At 44.0% G+C, this 16,470-nt stretch overlaps 1 protein-coding gene across 6 annotated transcripts in view; it reads right to left on the bottom strand.

The window, feature by feature from the left end:
* Positions 1-1,869: 1,869 nt before the first annotated feature.
* nudt14 (nudix (nucleoside diphosphate linked moiety X)-type motif 14) overlaps positions 1,870-16,470 on the bottom strand; it is a 198,750-nt gene continuing 184,149 nt past the window's right edge. For 4 of the 6 annotated variants that reach the window (XM_072272442.1, XM_072272404.1, XM_072272423.1 and 1 more), the window contains one exon: positions 1,871-4,848. In XM_072272442.1, coding sequence (XP_072128543.1) covers positions 4,587-4,848 — 262 coding nt within the window. In that variant the 3' untranslated portion in view covers positions 1,871-4,586. Of the gene's footprint in view, positions 4,849-16,470 lie in introns of all 6 variants that reach the window. The other 2 variants (XM_072272412.1, XM_072272395.1) reach the window with 1 other exon arrangement.

The following is a 16,470-nucleotide window of genomic DNA, read 5'->3' as shown; positions in this document are numbered from 1 at the left end:
ACTCTACATCTCATCTTCTCTGTATTATTTATTTACTTTTCTATTTTGCATTTTACTATGTGCTTTTCTTTGTATTTGCACAGTTTGCCTTCTCTTGCACATTGATTGTTTGTCTCTCTTTGTGTATAGTTTTTCATTGATTCTATTCTATTTCTTTGTTCTACAGTGGATTCCTGCAAGAAAATGGTGATATATGCGTACTTTGAACTTGAGCTTTTGAATCTTTACCTTGAACAATGCATTTCACTGTATATCTGATGTACATGATAAATAAATCTGACTCTGAATTTACTTATTTTCTAATTTATTGTAATTTTAGATCTTTGCACTGTGCTGCTGTCGCAAAACATCAAATTTCACCGCATATAAAACAGTGATAATAAACCTGATTCTGTTCAATTCAGCTCTGATCCTCGTGCCAATGAAGTGCAACATGAGTCACTTATTCCACCATTGCAGGGGCACCTCCTTCTCCTTCCTTCTGTCTACGTACCACCATGTCCTGCTCCTCAATTACACCCTCCAACGTTGTCCAAAAACAACAGTAGTCTAGACAAACATTCCTCGCACCGCAGGTTGCCCAGCCCAGCAACATCCTGCTGTATGCCCCATCTGACCACCTGCACCGGGAAAATATTCGTCGTCAGGCCAGCTGAGAGGACACAAGGATGAGAGGTGGATGATAACAGGAGGTCAGATCAAACGGCAGGGTGTGTTTGTCACTACAGACCCATCAGTGCCGGCCTCGGGGTCACTGGGCCAGTATTATTATGTGCACCCGACAGCAGTTGAGATAAACACCTCGCCTGTCATCGAAAAATGGAGCAGAGATAACAACAGATCACAGTGCAGTATCAGTAGTGGCACTATTTAGACTGTGTGAGATATCGCTCGCTTTTGACAGCTGAGTACACATAGGAGTATGGGCGGTATGGTAGTGTGGTGGCTAGCAGAACACTCTCCGGAGTCAGCAATCACTGATAGCAGTTCAATTCCCACCGCTCTTCGTAAGGAGTTTGTACGTTCTCCCTGTGGCTACACGGGATTCCTCCGGCTGCTCTAGTTTTCTCCCACATTCCAAAGAAGCACAGGTTAGTGGTAGTAATTGTGGCATGCTGTGTTGGCTCCGGAAGCATGGTGACACTTGTTGGCTGCCCCCCACGCCCAGCACATCTCAGTGCTGGTCATTGACGCATTTCACTGTATGTACCTGACAAATAAAGTTAATCTCCATCTTTAGATGCAGGCCACAGGGCAATGACTGTACCATTCAGGGTACGGTTTGGTCACACTATCGTGGGGTCAGTCAGTGAAGGGTCTCACCATTGAGGGGTGACTCTCACAGTGACAGGGTCACACCATCGAGTGGTCAGTCTCACAAAGACAAGGCATACCATTGAGGGGTCAGTCAAAGTGACAACCACACCATCGAGGAGTCAGTTTCAGAGTGACAGGTCACACCAAGGGGTCACTCTAACAGTGATGGGTCACGCCATCAAGGGGTCAGTCATGGGGAGGCATACAGAGATGAGATAGAATGGTTGACTGAGTAGTGTTGTGACAACAACCTCACACTCAACATCAGCAAGACCAAGGAACCGACTGTGGACTTCAGGAAGGGGAAGTTGGGTGAACACACATGAGACCTCATTGAGGGGTGAGCAGTGGAAAGAGTGAGCAGATTCAAGTTCCTGGGTGTCAACATCTCTGAAGATCTATCTTGGACGCAACACATTAATGCAATCATGAAGAAGGCATACCAGCGGCTACACTTCATTAGGAGTTTAATAAGTTTTGAAAGGTCACCAAAGACGCTCACAAATTTTAACAGATGTACAGATGCATTCTGACTGGTTGCATTGCCTCCTGGTATGAAAGCTCCAGTGAACAGATTGCAAGAGACTGCAGAGGGTCATAGATTCAGTCAGCCCCATCACAAGCACAACACAACAGGTAGTGCCCTCTTCTCATTACTACCATCAGGGAGGAGGTACAGGAGCCTGAAGACTCACACTCAATAACTCAGGAACAGCTTCTTCCCCTCTGCAATCAGATTTATGAATGGCTCATGAGCCCATGAATTGTACCTTGTTATTTGATTTATTTTGTAATTCATAGAAATTATATGCCTTTGCACTGCACTGCTGCTGCAAAACAACAAGTTACATGTCATATTAGTCAGTGATAATAAATCTAATTTTCATTCTCTCCCTGTCCCAGAAAGTGGTGCAGGGATGAAGAATAGTGATTCTATGGGATTCCACCCAGTCAAAGATTCAAAGGTTCATTTTATTATCAAAGTATGTATGCAGAATACAACTCTGAGATTCGTCTTCTCCAAATAGCCATGAAATACAGAAAAACCATGGAAGTCATTAAAAGAAAAAAAAATCAGACTCCTCCCCCCGCATGAAAATGAAAAAGAAACAAAATCTCACAGGCCCTAACCCCAATCACCTCCCTCACAGAAAAAACTAACAAATCGTCTACAAGGAAAAGAAAAATAAACAGCAACAATAACATCAAACCTCCAAACCCCTAACTTGCCAATCGGCAGCAAGGAAGAAAACACAGGAAAATGAAGGAGATCAATATAACCTACAATCCATACCTATAATCACATAAATCTTAGAATTTCATAAACATCCTCGGTCAGCATTGAAGAGAACAACCGCTCGAACTCAGTCCTTCCATGGAGAGTGACCGTCGACAAGGCCTCTTCCACATTCATCTTGATGTTTCAATCTTCTTCAAGTTGGGAGAATACCTATGCCCAGATAATGGGGTTTGAGATGAAGGCAAAGATTCTATAAGAGACATAAAATACTGCAGACGCTAGAATCTGCGGCAACAAACTGCTGAAGGAACTCAGCAGGTCAGGCAGCATCTGTGGTGGGAAATTGTCAATCAATGCTTTGGGGCGAGACCCTCCACATGAACTTTTCTTCGGTCCAGGTGAAGGGTCTCAACCCAAAGCATAAACTGTTCATTTCCATCCACAGATGCTTCCTGACCCGCTGAGTTCCTACTGCAGTTGTTCATGAGTGGTGTTGTGGATAGCATAGAAGGTTGTCATAGGTTACAATCGGACATTGACAGGATGCAGAGCTGGGCTGAGAAATGGCAGAAGGAGCTCAATCCAGAAAAGTGTGAAATGCTACACTTTTGAAGGTTGAACTTGAATGCAAGGTTAACAGCAAGATTCCTGGCAGTGTGGAGGAACAGGGGGATCCTGGGATCTATGTCCACAGATCCCTCAGAGTTGCCATGCAATATGATTGTGTGGTTAAGAAGGTGCCTGGTGCATTAGCCTTCATTAATAAGGGGATTGAGTTCAAGAGCCACGAAGTAACATTGCAGCTCTATAAAACCCTGGTTAGACCGCACTTGGAATGTTGTATTCAGTTCTAGTCACCTCCTTATAGGAAAAATGTGGAAAATTTAGGAAGAGTGCAGTGGAGCTTTACCAGGATGTTGCCTGGATTAGAGAGTACATCTTATGAGAATAGGGTGAGTAAGCTGGGGCTTTTCTCTTTGAAGCAGAGGAGGATGAGAAGTGACTTGATAGAGGTATAGAAGATGATAAGAAGCATAGATAAAGTGGAAATCCAGAGATTCTTTTCTGCTGTGGAAATGGCTAATTCAAGAGGCATCATTTTAAGGTAATTGGAGGGAAGTATAGGGGCAATGTTAGAGATAGGCTTTTTACACAGGGAGTGGTAGGTGCGTGAAACACCCTGCCAGGGGTGGTCGTAGGGGCAGATACATTAGAGACATTTCAGATACTCTTAGATAGACACATGGATGAAAGTAAACTTGAGAGCTATATGGGAAGGAAGAGTTAGATTAATCTTAGAGTAGGTTAAAAAGTCAGCACAACATTGTGGGGTGAAGGGTCTGTAATGTGCTGTACTGTTCTATGCGGGACATAGATAAGAGGAATGTGCATGGACTTTTCCCCAGAACTTGGGATTCAAGAACTAGAAGGCATAGGTAGAGGGTCAGAGGGGAATATTTAATAGGAACTTGAAGGGCAACCTTTTCACCCAAAAGGTGGCCTGAATATGGAACAGGCTGCAAGAACACGTGGCTACACTTTTGAGTTGCCATCACCACATCCTTAGATTGTACTGGTCGTTAATGCAAACAACACATCTCACTGTGTTTCAATGTACAGACAGTACATAAATGAACCTGTATCTGAATCTGCCACAGCAAGTTGTTGAGGCAGGTAAAGTAACAATGTTTACATGTCAGTTGGACAGGTACCTGAAGAGGAAAGTTATAGAGGTATATGGGCCAAATGCAGACAAATTGGACTCATTAGATAGGGCATCTTAGTCAGCATGGACCAATTGTGCCGAAGGGCTGTATAAACCCATGACCACCTCCAATCAACTTCACCCAGTGAAGATCTCTCACTAACAACATTACTTTCCTGCCCATCAACAGAGAGGAATAACTTTAAGTGAACTTTGTTTAATTTTTTTAGTAGACCCCTAAAGCTGAGAGATGCTGTTACAAATGGAAGCCAACTTTTGTTGGTTCAGCCACAATCCAGAGACAGATGCTCAACTGTTGTCCCGTCACGAGGAAGACAAGAGGCACTTGGAAGCCTGTAGGCGGGAGGCGATCCTTTCCTGAAACCACATAAAAGCAAAATTCACGCCTGCTGTTTTTGGGATGCACTCGTCGAGGACAAAGGTCTGCCAGTCTTTCCGGGGGAGATGAACCACTTCAATCAGCTCTCCCTCCTCGGGCTTCCCACCGTCCGTTCCCATATGCATGTCATCCGAAACCTCCACGTAAAACATGGTGTGCTTGGCTCCTGTCAGCCCAACACCCGACCTAAAGGGCAGAGGCACACATTAGCCTGTGTTTTCAGATAGTGTGGGGGAGGAAAGGGGTTCAAAGAAAACAGATACAGGGAGAGGGGCAAACAGAGGAAGTGAGAGAGAGAGTGTCAGAGAAAGTGAGAGGCTGGAAGAGAGGGAAAGGGGAGAAGAGAAAAGAGCAGATGGAGAGAGAAAGAGATAGACAGAAAAAAAATTGAAAGGACACACACACTAAATGCTAGAGTACCTCAGCAGGGCAAGGGACATCTATGGAGGGAAATGAATAGTCAATGTTTTGCGCAAAGATCTTTCATCAGTTAGAGGGAAGGGGATAAAGTGATTGTATGATACACTAAGGAGAGGGAGAGAAGGGGGAGAGGGGGAAAGGGGGAGAAGGGGAGAAGGGGAGAAGGGGAAAGGGGGAGAAGGGGAGAAGGGGAGAAGGGGAAAGGGGGAGAAGGGGAGGGGAGAGGGGGAGAAGGAGAGAGAGAGAGACTGAGAGACAAAGATGTGGGCAGAAAAAGATGGAGAAAGGGTGGTGAAGAGATTGAAAGATAGAAAGTAGGCAGTGAGAAACACAGTGACAGTGAAAATGAAGAGAGTAGAAAACAGATGGCAAAAGGAGAGAGACACACATGAAGGGATGCAGTAAAGGACAGAAAGAAAGACAGCAGGAACAGAAAGTAGAGAGTAAAACAAACAAATAAGATTCTGCATGATGCCAAAAATCTCGAGCAACACACGAAAAATGCTGGAGGAACTCAGTAGGTCAGGCAATCTCTATGAAGAGGAATAATCAGTCGACATCAGGCTGAGACCCTTCATCAGGACTGGAAAGCAGGGGGTGAAAAGCCAGAATAAGAAGTTGGGGGGAGAGGATGGAGTACAGGCTGGCAGGTGATAGATGAGGGGGAAAGTAGGTAGTGGGAGAGGGGAGGGAGTGATGTTAAAAACTGGGAGGTGGTAAGTAGAAGAGGTAAAGGGCTGAAGAACGAATCTGACATTCAAACCTAGTCGACAATTTATTCCCCTCCAGGGAGTAACCCTGCAGGCTGCCTGCAGCATATCTTTGGACTGTGTTGGTCATCGTCACAAAGGATGCATTTCACTGTATGTTTCCATAAATCTGAATCTGAATCTGCCATTCTTCCTACTGTGTTCTGGCACCAGAGCAGGATTGCCAAGAGTACTAATGGTTAAACTGGGAACTGCTCTTTCACCGAATACCAGATCGGGTCTGAAGAAGGATTCAGGGCCACCTACTGAATGAGGTCCGTAGGACTGCAAAGAATAACTGTAAGAAATGCTTCCTTTTAACTAGAGCAACAACCTGCTGGAGCAGCTCAGTGGATCAAGCAGCACCTGTGGGAAAAACAGAACTGTCAACTTTTCAGATCGAAACCTTGCTCAACCTGCTGAGTTCCTCCAGCAGATGGTCTGTTCCTCTGGATTTCAGCATCTGCAAGTTGTATCTCTATGTATTTAATTATTTGCATTAAATTCACTATTTTCAATAACGCAAGCTTATTTATTTTTATTGACTTTTAAAAATTTTAGCATATTAATACCATTTATTTTTAATTGAATAATGTATAGTATTTCAGAGAGTTTTTAAATCATTCTGAATATCAGAGAGATTGAGAAACCTTAACATGTTTAACAGACAGCAAAGCAGAGGAATCATAGTGTCATAAATTCATACAACACAGAAACAGGCCCTTCGGCCCAACTGGTTCATACCAACCACAGCATCCTCCCTGAATGTCCCAGTTATTTATTTATTTAGCGATACAGCATTGAATAGGCCCTTCCGGCCCTCTGAGTTGTACAGCTCCAGCATTCCCCAACAACCCCGAGTTAATCCTAACCTAATCACAGGACAATTTCCAATGACTAATTGCTCACATTCAGTCCATAACCTTCAAAGCCTCTCCCGTCCATGTACCTATCCAGATGTTGTACTAGTACCTGTCTCAACCACTTCCTTTGGCAGCTCTTTCCAGGTATTCACTACCTTCTGAGTAAAGAAGTTACCTCTCTAGTCTCTTCTAAACCTTGGGGTGGGGGGGGGGCAGAAGGGGAAGTACAAACTGGCAGGTGATAGGTGAGATAGGTGATAGGAGAACGTGGGTGGGTGGGTTGGTGAGGAGAAAGGACATGCAAAGCTCAGAGGGATAGTGGAAAATTTAAGGGGCTTAAGAAGAAGGAACCCACGTTCTTACTAGCCTCTATGACCCTCTTTTCCAGTCCTAATGAAGGGTCTCAGTCTAAAAAAGCGACTGTTTATTTCTCTCCAATAGGTGCTGCCTGACCTGTTGAGTTCCTCCAGGACTTTAGACCGTAAGATATAGAAGCAGAATTAGGCCATTTGGCCATTGAATCTGCTCCACCATTCACCATGGCTGATTCGTTATTCCTCTTAGCCCCAATCACCAGCCTTCTCTCCATATCCTTTCATGCCTTTGACCAATCAAGAATCTATCAACCTCTGCCTTAAATATTTGTAAAGACTTGGCCTCCACAGCTGCCTGTGGCAACAAAGTCCACAGATTCACCATTCTCTGGCTAAAGATAATTTCTTCTTGCAATTATAAAGAAAGCAAGACAGTGGCTATACTTCATTAGGAATTTGAAGAAATGTGGTTTGTCAACAAATACACTCAAAAACTGTACTATGGAGAGCATTCTGGCAAGCTGCATCACTGTCTGGTGTGAGGGTGGGGGGGGGGGGGGTTACTGCACAGGACCAAAAGAAGCTGCAGAGGGTTGTAAATTTAGTCGGCTCCATCTTGGGTACTAGCCTACAAAGCACCCAGGACATCTTCACAGAGCCGTACCTCAGAAAGGCAGCATCCATTATTAAGGACCTCCAGCACCCAGGGCATGCCCTTTTCTCACTGTTACCATCAGGTAGGAGGTACAGAAGCCTGAAGGCACACACTCAGCGATTCAGGAACAGCTTCTTCCCCTCTGTCTAAATGGGCATTGAACCCTTGGGCACTACCTCACTTTCTTAATATATATTATTTCTGTTTTTTGCACTATTTTTAATCTATTCAATATGCATATACTGTAATTCATTTACTTATTTAATTATTATTATTTTATTTTCTTTTCTTCTATATTATGTATTGCATTGAACTGCTGTTGCTAAGTTAACAAATTTCACGTCATATGCTGGTGGTAACAAACCTGATTCTGATTCTGAATTCTGACTCTGAATTCTGAATTCCTCATCTCCATTCTAAAAGGATGCTCCTCTATTCTGTGTCCTCTGGTCCTAGACTCTCCAGCCATAGGAAAAATCCTCTTCACATCCACCCTATCATGCCCTTTCACCATTTGATAGATTTCAATTAGGTCACCCCTCATTCTTCTGAGTTCTAGTGAATTCAGGTCCAGAGTCATCAAACGCTCTTCATATGACAAACCGTTCAATCCTGGATTCATTTTCGTGAGCCTCCTTTGAGCCCTCTCTAGTGTCAGCACATATTTTCTAAGATAAGGGGCCCAAAACTGTTCAGAATACTCTAGGTGAGGCCTCTCTGATGCTTTATAAAGTCTCAAAATTACATCTTTGCTTTTATAATCTAGTGAAGACTATTGCAAAATACTTATTCAATTTGTCCCCATTACTACCTCTATTAGACCTCGCCAGCATCATTTTCCAGTGGTCCAATATCCATTCTTGCCTCTCTTTTACACTTTATGTATCTGAAGAAACTTTTGGTATGCTCTTTAATATTATTGGGGTGTATGGGATGTCAGGGAGGGACAGCACCTCTCTGGTGGGGAAACATGTTGTGTCCTTTTCAAGGCAGTTAGTCCACCTTTGGCCCCCACCTGGCACTCAGCTCTCACCTGTGACTCCTTGTAGCTGTTTGCATGCAACAGCGGCCACACCCCTGGCAACGGCTTCGACAAGTCGGCTAAACCAGGTGAGGGTAGCCGACGGGTCTCAAACCCTCGGTGAGAAGGGAGTTGTGTATCCCAGCATGTGAAGACAGACCCTGGCGGATGGAGTGGACGAGACCAATGGAAGGTCCAATGGTCAAGAAGGTGGTCCCTGCAAGCGTCATGGAATATGTAGAGCACGACAAGACACAGAAGACGTCCTGGTCATCCACTGTGCCTAGTCCCACCTCCAGCCATCTCGACTCTTGTCTTGTCACTGGATCCAGATGGGAATTAGGAAGGGAGAGTGAGGCTGATGCTGCACAACTCTCCCTCACTTAAATCCAAATCACGTGCTTGTCTCAACACCATCAAGCTGACTGGTGGCGCAGTGACATCAGCACCGGACTCCGGAGCGAAGGTTCCCGAGTTGAATCCAGTCTGGCCGCTCCCAGGCACGCTTTCCATCTGTGCTGTGTTGAGTGTCGAGCTAGCAACTCGACCTCATAAAAAGTACTAATGGTGTCGAGGTCTTCATCGATGACAATAGACGAATCTTAAGTTGGCTAGCTTACTTTCATATTCCATTTTTTTCTCCTTAATGAGTTTTTTGTTGCCTTCTGTTGGTTTGGATTTTGCGGGTGTTGCTCTGGATTTCTGCAGAACCTCTTGTGTAACTGTTGCTGGGAGTCAAAGTCAGAACTAGAGAGTGAGGCCGGGCAGGCTAGGACTTTGTTGCTTGGAGTGTACAAAACTAGGAGTGATCTTACAGAGGTATAAAATTGAGGGGTAGAGCTAGGGTGAATTCACTCAGTTTTTTCTGCAGAGTTCAGAATTTAGAAATTAAGAACTGGAGAAGCAAAGGGAAATATTTAATAGGGGCCTGAGGGTCAACTTCTTCACACAGATGGTGGTCAGTGTATGGAATGAGCTGCTAGAGGAAGTGGTTGACAAAAATTATTTGATATTTAGGTATGTAGATATAAAGGTTTCGATCAGGGGTTCCCAACCTGGAGTCCACGGACCTCTTGGTTAATGGTAAAGGTCCATGGTATAAAAAGGTTGGGAACCTCTGGCTTAGAGAGATATGGGCCTAAGCAGTTAAATGGAACTTGCTCAAGCGGGCATCTTGGTCAGCAAGGGCCTGTTTCTGTGCCATGTAATTATGACTCTAACTTCCTGCCATATGACAACTTATTCCTTTTGAATGATAAATCACTGTGGTATTCAGTTTTAATCACACTGTTTACCACATTTTTGACACATGGGCCCATCAGAGGTTACTAAGAATACAAGTTGCAGGAATCATAAAGGTTTAATAAACTAAATAGAATATATAATATCACTCATACATTACTACAACAAGCGAGTTCACCAACACCTCTACTTCCTCAGGAGGCTAAAGAAATTTGGGATGTCCACTATGCAGCAGAGAAAGCATCCTATCTGGATGCACCACAGCTTGGTACGGCAACTGCTCTGCCCATGACCGTAAGGAAACACTGAGAGTTGTGGACACAGCTCAGCCCATCAGGGAAACCAGCCTCACTTCCATGGATTCTGTCTACACTTCTCGCTGCCTTAATTAAAGACGCCATACATCCCAGACATTCTGCCTTCTCCCCCTCATCCATTAGGCAGAAGATGCAAAAGCTTGAAAGCACAGGGCACCAGGCTCAAGGACAGACTCTCCCACTGTGATGACAACTGAACAGTCCCCTAGTATGATAAAATGGACTCTCAATCTCACAATCTACCTTATCATCTGCCTGAGCTGTGGTTTCTCTGTAATAGGAACAGTTTAGAACAGTGCAGCACAGTATGGGCCCTTCAACCCAAGATATACTGACTAAACCAGTATACTAAACCAACCAGTATACTATACTAAACCAGTATACTATACTAAACCAACTCCACAATCAGTCTAACCCTTCTTCCCACACAGCGCATCACCTTCCATTTTCCTTACATCCATGTGTCTATCTAAGAGTCTCTTAAAAGTCCCTATTGTATCTGCTTCTACCACCACCCCCAACAATGCATTCTAGACACCCAGCACTTTTTGTGTACAAAAACCCGCCTCTAACATCTCCCATAAGCTTTCTTCCACTCACCTTAAACAAATGACATCTGGTATTAGCCATTGCCACCTTAGATAAAAGGTGCTGACTGTCCACTCTCTCTGCGCTTCTCAATGTTATACGCCTCGACTAAGTCACCTCTTATCCTCCTTCAATCCAAAGAGAAAAGCCCTAGCTCACTCAGTCTTTCCTTGTAAGACATGCTCTGCACCCTCTCTAAATAATTATTCGGCATTCTGTTATTACTCTCTGCACTGCTGTAATGATTTGATTTGTAAGCTTTTCACTGTACCTTGGTGGGTGTGATAATAGTAAACCAATTTACCAGTTTAAAACATTTACAAAATTCTTGCTTTCTTCTGAATGATATACATAGAACACAGAATAGAACAGCACAGGACAGGCGATTCAGCTCATGGTGTTGTACTAATCCACACCAAATATCCTCCTCCGGTGTACCATCCATTCCCAACACATTCATGTGTCTACTTAACGGCTACCAAACTCCAAAATACAAAATTCAGAGTATATTTATAGAAGCACCGTATACTACCCGGAGGTTCATTTTCTTGCAGGCAATTAGAGGTAAACAAGGAATACAATATAATTTTACAAAAAGCTATACATAAGCAAAGACTGACAAACAACCAATGCACAAAATAAGGCACACTTCAGATAAAAATAATACTGAGAACAGGAGTTGTAAAGAGACCTTGAATGTGAGTCTGCAGGCTGTGGAATCAGTTCAGAGAAGTGGTGACTGAAGTTACCTAAGCCAGTTCAGGAGCCTGATGGTTGTTGAGTAATAACTGTTCCTGAACCTGATGGTGTGGGACCTAAGGCTTCTGTATCTCCTGCCTGATGATAGTAGCAAGAAGAGAGTATGGCTTGGATGGTGGGGCGTCCTATATGATGGATGCTGCCTTCTTACGGCAGTGCTCCATGTAGATGTGCTTTGTCTGTGATGGGCTGGGCTGTATCCACCACTTTCTGTAGACTATGCTGTTCCTGGCGTTAGAGTCTCCATACCAGGCCATGATGCAACCAGTTAGGATACTTTGCACTGTGCATCAATAGAGTTTGTTAAATGCTTTGTTGACATGCTGATTCTACACAAACTTTTAAGAAAGTAGAGGCACTGTTATGTCTCCTTTGTGATGGCATGAGGTTTCACAACCTATCTCTGGACATGGGACAATCCTTCTGACTGAGACTAAGCCTTTCTGGGAAGAGTAAAGGAGGAGGGGTATGTTTCATCCGAGTCACCTCAACCACAATCTATTCCAGTTGCTACCATCTGGGAAATGGTACCATATCATAAAAGCCAGGACCAACAGGTTCCAGGACAGCTTCTTCCACCAGGCCTCAGACTGATTAACTCACACTGATTTGAGTGTATTTCTATGTTACATTGACTGTTTTATTTATTATAAATTATTATGAATTACTATGATTGCATATTGCACACTTAGACGGAGGCATAATGTAAAGATTTTTACTCCTCATGTATGTGAATGATGTAAGAAATAAAGTCAATTCAATAATGGCCGGGCTGGTCACTGGCTCCACTAATATTGTGAAAGCAGAAGAACAAGTGCCTTTTCACTTCTTCACTGCCATCTCCCATTGCCCTCATAAGAGTTGGGGGGGGGGGGGGGACTCCAGGCTTGCAAAGTGGAGGAAAGAAGTAAAGATGATTCTGCTGGTAGTGCTCAGGTCTGGGCAGGCTAGGCTGTAAAGCTCCGAGAACGGAGGAGGAAGAGATCTTGTATGCTCAGGAATGAATGGGTTAGATTACATCTTGACCATCTGCTGGGGGAACAGAGTGTACAAAAGCACAGGAGCAAGGTGGGAGGACGATTCCAAAGGAAAGAAGTCATAAATCAAAAATAAATAAACAGTGTGAGAGGGAGCCAAAGACACCCAGATGGAGAGAGGAGAGAGAGAATTAGGGCACAAAACTGAGAGAGATATTGTGTGTGTGTGTGTGTGTGTGTGTGTGTGTGTGTGTGTGTGTGTGTGCACGCGCGTGGCGGGTTTGATACACAGAAAGAGAGACAGAGAAAAAGGGAAAGAGGAAGACAGAAGGATAGAGAGAAGGAGAGAAAGATAGGAAGGGAGATGGAGAAGAAACAGAAAGACAGTGAGTGTAATGGAGAGAGATGGCATGGGGAAGGACTGATACACAGAAAAATGGAAAAATAGAGAGAAAATGGAGAAATAAAAAAATAAAATGAATTTTCATCTTGTACACCTCTATCAAGTCACCTTGAAAGAGTGAAAGATGGATAGAGAGAAAAAGAGGGAAAGATAGAGAGAGAGAGAAAGAGGAGGGTTAGAGAGAGGAAATGAAATACAGTTAGAAAGACAGGAAAAGAGGGAGGGACAGAGAGAGAAACGTGAGGTATCAGGGACAGGCAGGGAGAGGGGCAGAGGGACAAACAAAAGATGCAGGGACAGACAGAAATGGTGAAGGAACTGCAAGAAGAGGATGGGGAGACAGAGAGATAATACAGCCAGAGAGACATACTGCATGAATAACAGGGCCTTTGACGAAACTCATCCATGCCAACTGTGCTACCCAGTAGCCTCTGTCATCTGCCCACGTTTGGACCACAGACTTGATGCTTGTTAAGCAAGAAAAAGCTTGCTCACACATGTAAGTTGAAAACTGCAGCAAAATGTTGATTGCTTTCCTATGAATGACAGGATACTCTTCTTTCACATAAGTCCAGAACTTGTCCAGAAATCAATCAACCTGGATAGAGAAGCTGTTGTTTTTCAATTTATCACACAAAATTTCTTCAGTATCATGTGACATGTCAACAATACGTCAACTTATCACACTGTTTTACAGTGAAACCTTTCCAATCCCTCGTACTGCATCTCGTCCTAGCATTTTATCCACTATAATTTTGCATGCTAGCATTATTAGGTTCTCACCAACTGAGTGACTTTTCCTTTTCTGGGTAATAAGTTCTGCTGCTAAATAACTTGCTTCCTGAACCTTTTCACTGACGGTGAATTTTCTACCACATTGATAGTTTGTTCGCTCCCTTAAGTCAGTCAGCGGCACATATGGGGAAGTTGGTGGAGATAATTCAGGATGTCACAGTCCAAGTTGGGCGAGTCCATTCAATGCTCGGAAAATGCACTTCATGTTCCTCATCAGCCTACTGTCTTCAGTGCAATACAGCGCTCACCAATTATCAATGCCCTCCCTTATCTCGCATCAAAATCTGAGAATGGACTCCACCAAATAAACACGGCTCTACAGCGCACTGCCATACTGGGCTGAGATTACTAACGGAGCCACTTGGTCACTGGCCACCACTGTGAGCATTAGCATTGCACATTGCATTAAGTTCAAAAAACGATATTTTTTTTAGATCACAACCTCTCATGCGGCCCCAGTTGAGAAACCCTGCTCTGGCTGAAGAAATTCCTCCTCATCTAAAGGAGCGTCCTTCTATTCTGATGCCGTGCCCTCTGGTCCTACACCCCAACATTATAGGAAACATTCTGTCCACATCCTCTCTGCTTAGGCTTTTCAATATTCAGAAAGTTTCAATGAGATTCTCCCTCATTCTTCTAAATTCCAGTGAACATAGGCTCAGAGCCATCAAATGCTCCTCATACATTAACCCTTTCATTCCTGCAATCATTCTCGCGAATCTTCCCTGAACCCTCTCCAATGCCAGTACAGAACAAAGATGGAGGAGGAGAAGATGGCGGCGCGACGGCAGCGCACGCGGCCACTTTGGTGATGATGTCTGCTGTCAAGTAGGAGACCATGCATAATCCTGATTTGATGGAGACAGACGTGAGAGCACGGCAGAACATCTGGAAAACTTCTGAAACGCCCGCTTCGCTGCTGCTGCTACTGTGTGGTAACCGGAACCTCTGGAACAGAAGGCCCCGAAATCCTCGGCTTTGCGTGTTTCAGCGGCCAGGGCAAGGTTGAAGGCGCTCAGCAGAGGATGGCACTCGGGAGGCTGTATCGGAGAGGCTGGTCGGAAGTTCGAAGTTTTCGGACGGATGGACTCAGTGTCGGCTGTGGTCAGCTGCTTCCAAGGCATCGGCAAGTTGACAGTGCCTGGAGGTTTATGGCAGGGAGTTTCTCCCTTTTGCCGCCTGCTATCGGGGACTCGAGAGTCGATCGACTCAGGGACTTTTGAGACTTTATTTACCGGGCCCATGGTTTGTTCTTCATCAAATTATGGTACTGCTTTGCACTGCTGTAACTATATGTTATAATTATGTGGTTCTGTCAGTGTTAGTCTTTGGTTTGTCCTGTTTTCTGTGATATCACTTCAGAGAAACATTGTATTATTTCTTAATGCATGTATGCATTTCTAAATGATAATAAAAGAGGACTGAGTGTTCTCATAATCTAATTTAATCCTTCCTTAGATAAGGGTCACAAAACTGCTCACAATATTCCAAGTGCGGTCTGACCAATGCTTTATAAAGCCTCAGCATTATATCCTTGCTTTTATATTCTAGTTCTCTTGAAATGAATGAATCATTGTATTTGTCTTCCTCACCATCAATCCAACTTGCAAATTAACTTTTAGGGAATCCTGCACGAGGACTCCCAAATCTCACCTCTAATTTCTGAATTTTCTCCCCATTTAGAAAATAGTCTATGCTTTTATTCCTTCTACCAAAGTGCATGACTTCTCTACACTATTCCTTCCGCCACTTCTTTGCCCATTTTCCTAGTCTAGGTCCTTCCGCAGACTCCATGCTTCCTCAACACTACCTGCCCCTCTACCTATCTTCATATCATTCGCAATCTTGGTTACAAAGTCTCAAAGCCTGAATTTAGAGTATCTTAAAAGATCAGTACAACATCATGGGCCGAAAGGCCAGTACTGTGCTGTAATGTTCGAGGTTAAATCTCTCATCTCTGATCTTAAAAGTGTGGCCCCTTGTTACTAGCACCCATCTCTGGGAAAAAAAACTCTGAGAAAGACTCCCATAACAGAAAAGTGGTGAAACTGAAAGAGAAAGATTGATGGGGGAAGACAGACAGAAGAGGCTGTTTGAATATTGAACACAGAACACTACAGCATAGTACGGGCCCTTTGGCCCATTATGTTGTGCTGAACTTTTAACCTAAGATCAATCTAACACTTCTCTCCTACGTAACCCTCTATTTTCTATCATCTGTGTGCCTGTCTATAAGTTTCTTCACTACCTCAAAGAATTCAATCAGACACTTCATGATTTATTATTCCTGACAGTAAATGTTGCAATCTGCAATTACGAAGTCTGGACATCTGCTCCAGTGAAGTTTAATTAACACGAAACAAAATGAGCTGTTGAAATCCATAGAAAGGAAATTGGTCAGTAACAGCACAATATAAAGAATGTGGGGTGGAGGCAGTTTATAGTGTCGATTCCTCAATGCCTCTCGATAGAAGCAGTCTGACCCCTGAACTCCAGCTTGTCCACGTAACCTGGCACAAGATTAGATTTCCTCACATCAAATCCCCACCAGTCCCACACCTGTGCTGGCCACATCCACGCATCTCCTGCCCTGCCAACTGATCAGATCCACTTTCCCTCCAGAAAATACTTCTGCAAAGTCTCTGCAGTTGAGTTTAGGTGTGACTGCGGTTGGAAAAGAGCTGGAAACGGGAGAGCTTCTCTGC

This window comes from Mobula birostris, chromosome 1, assembly GCF_030028105.1.
Source record: "Mobula birostris isolate sMobBir1 chromosome 1, sMobBir1.hap1, whole genome shotgun sequence".
NCBI classification, from domain to species: domain Eukaryota; kingdom Metazoa; phylum Chordata; class Chondrichthyes; order Myliobatiformes; family Myliobatidae; genus Mobula; species Mobula birostris.
The sequence above is the reverse complement of the archived record's forward strand: the minus strand, read 5'-3'. Positions and strand labels throughout refer to the sequence as shown.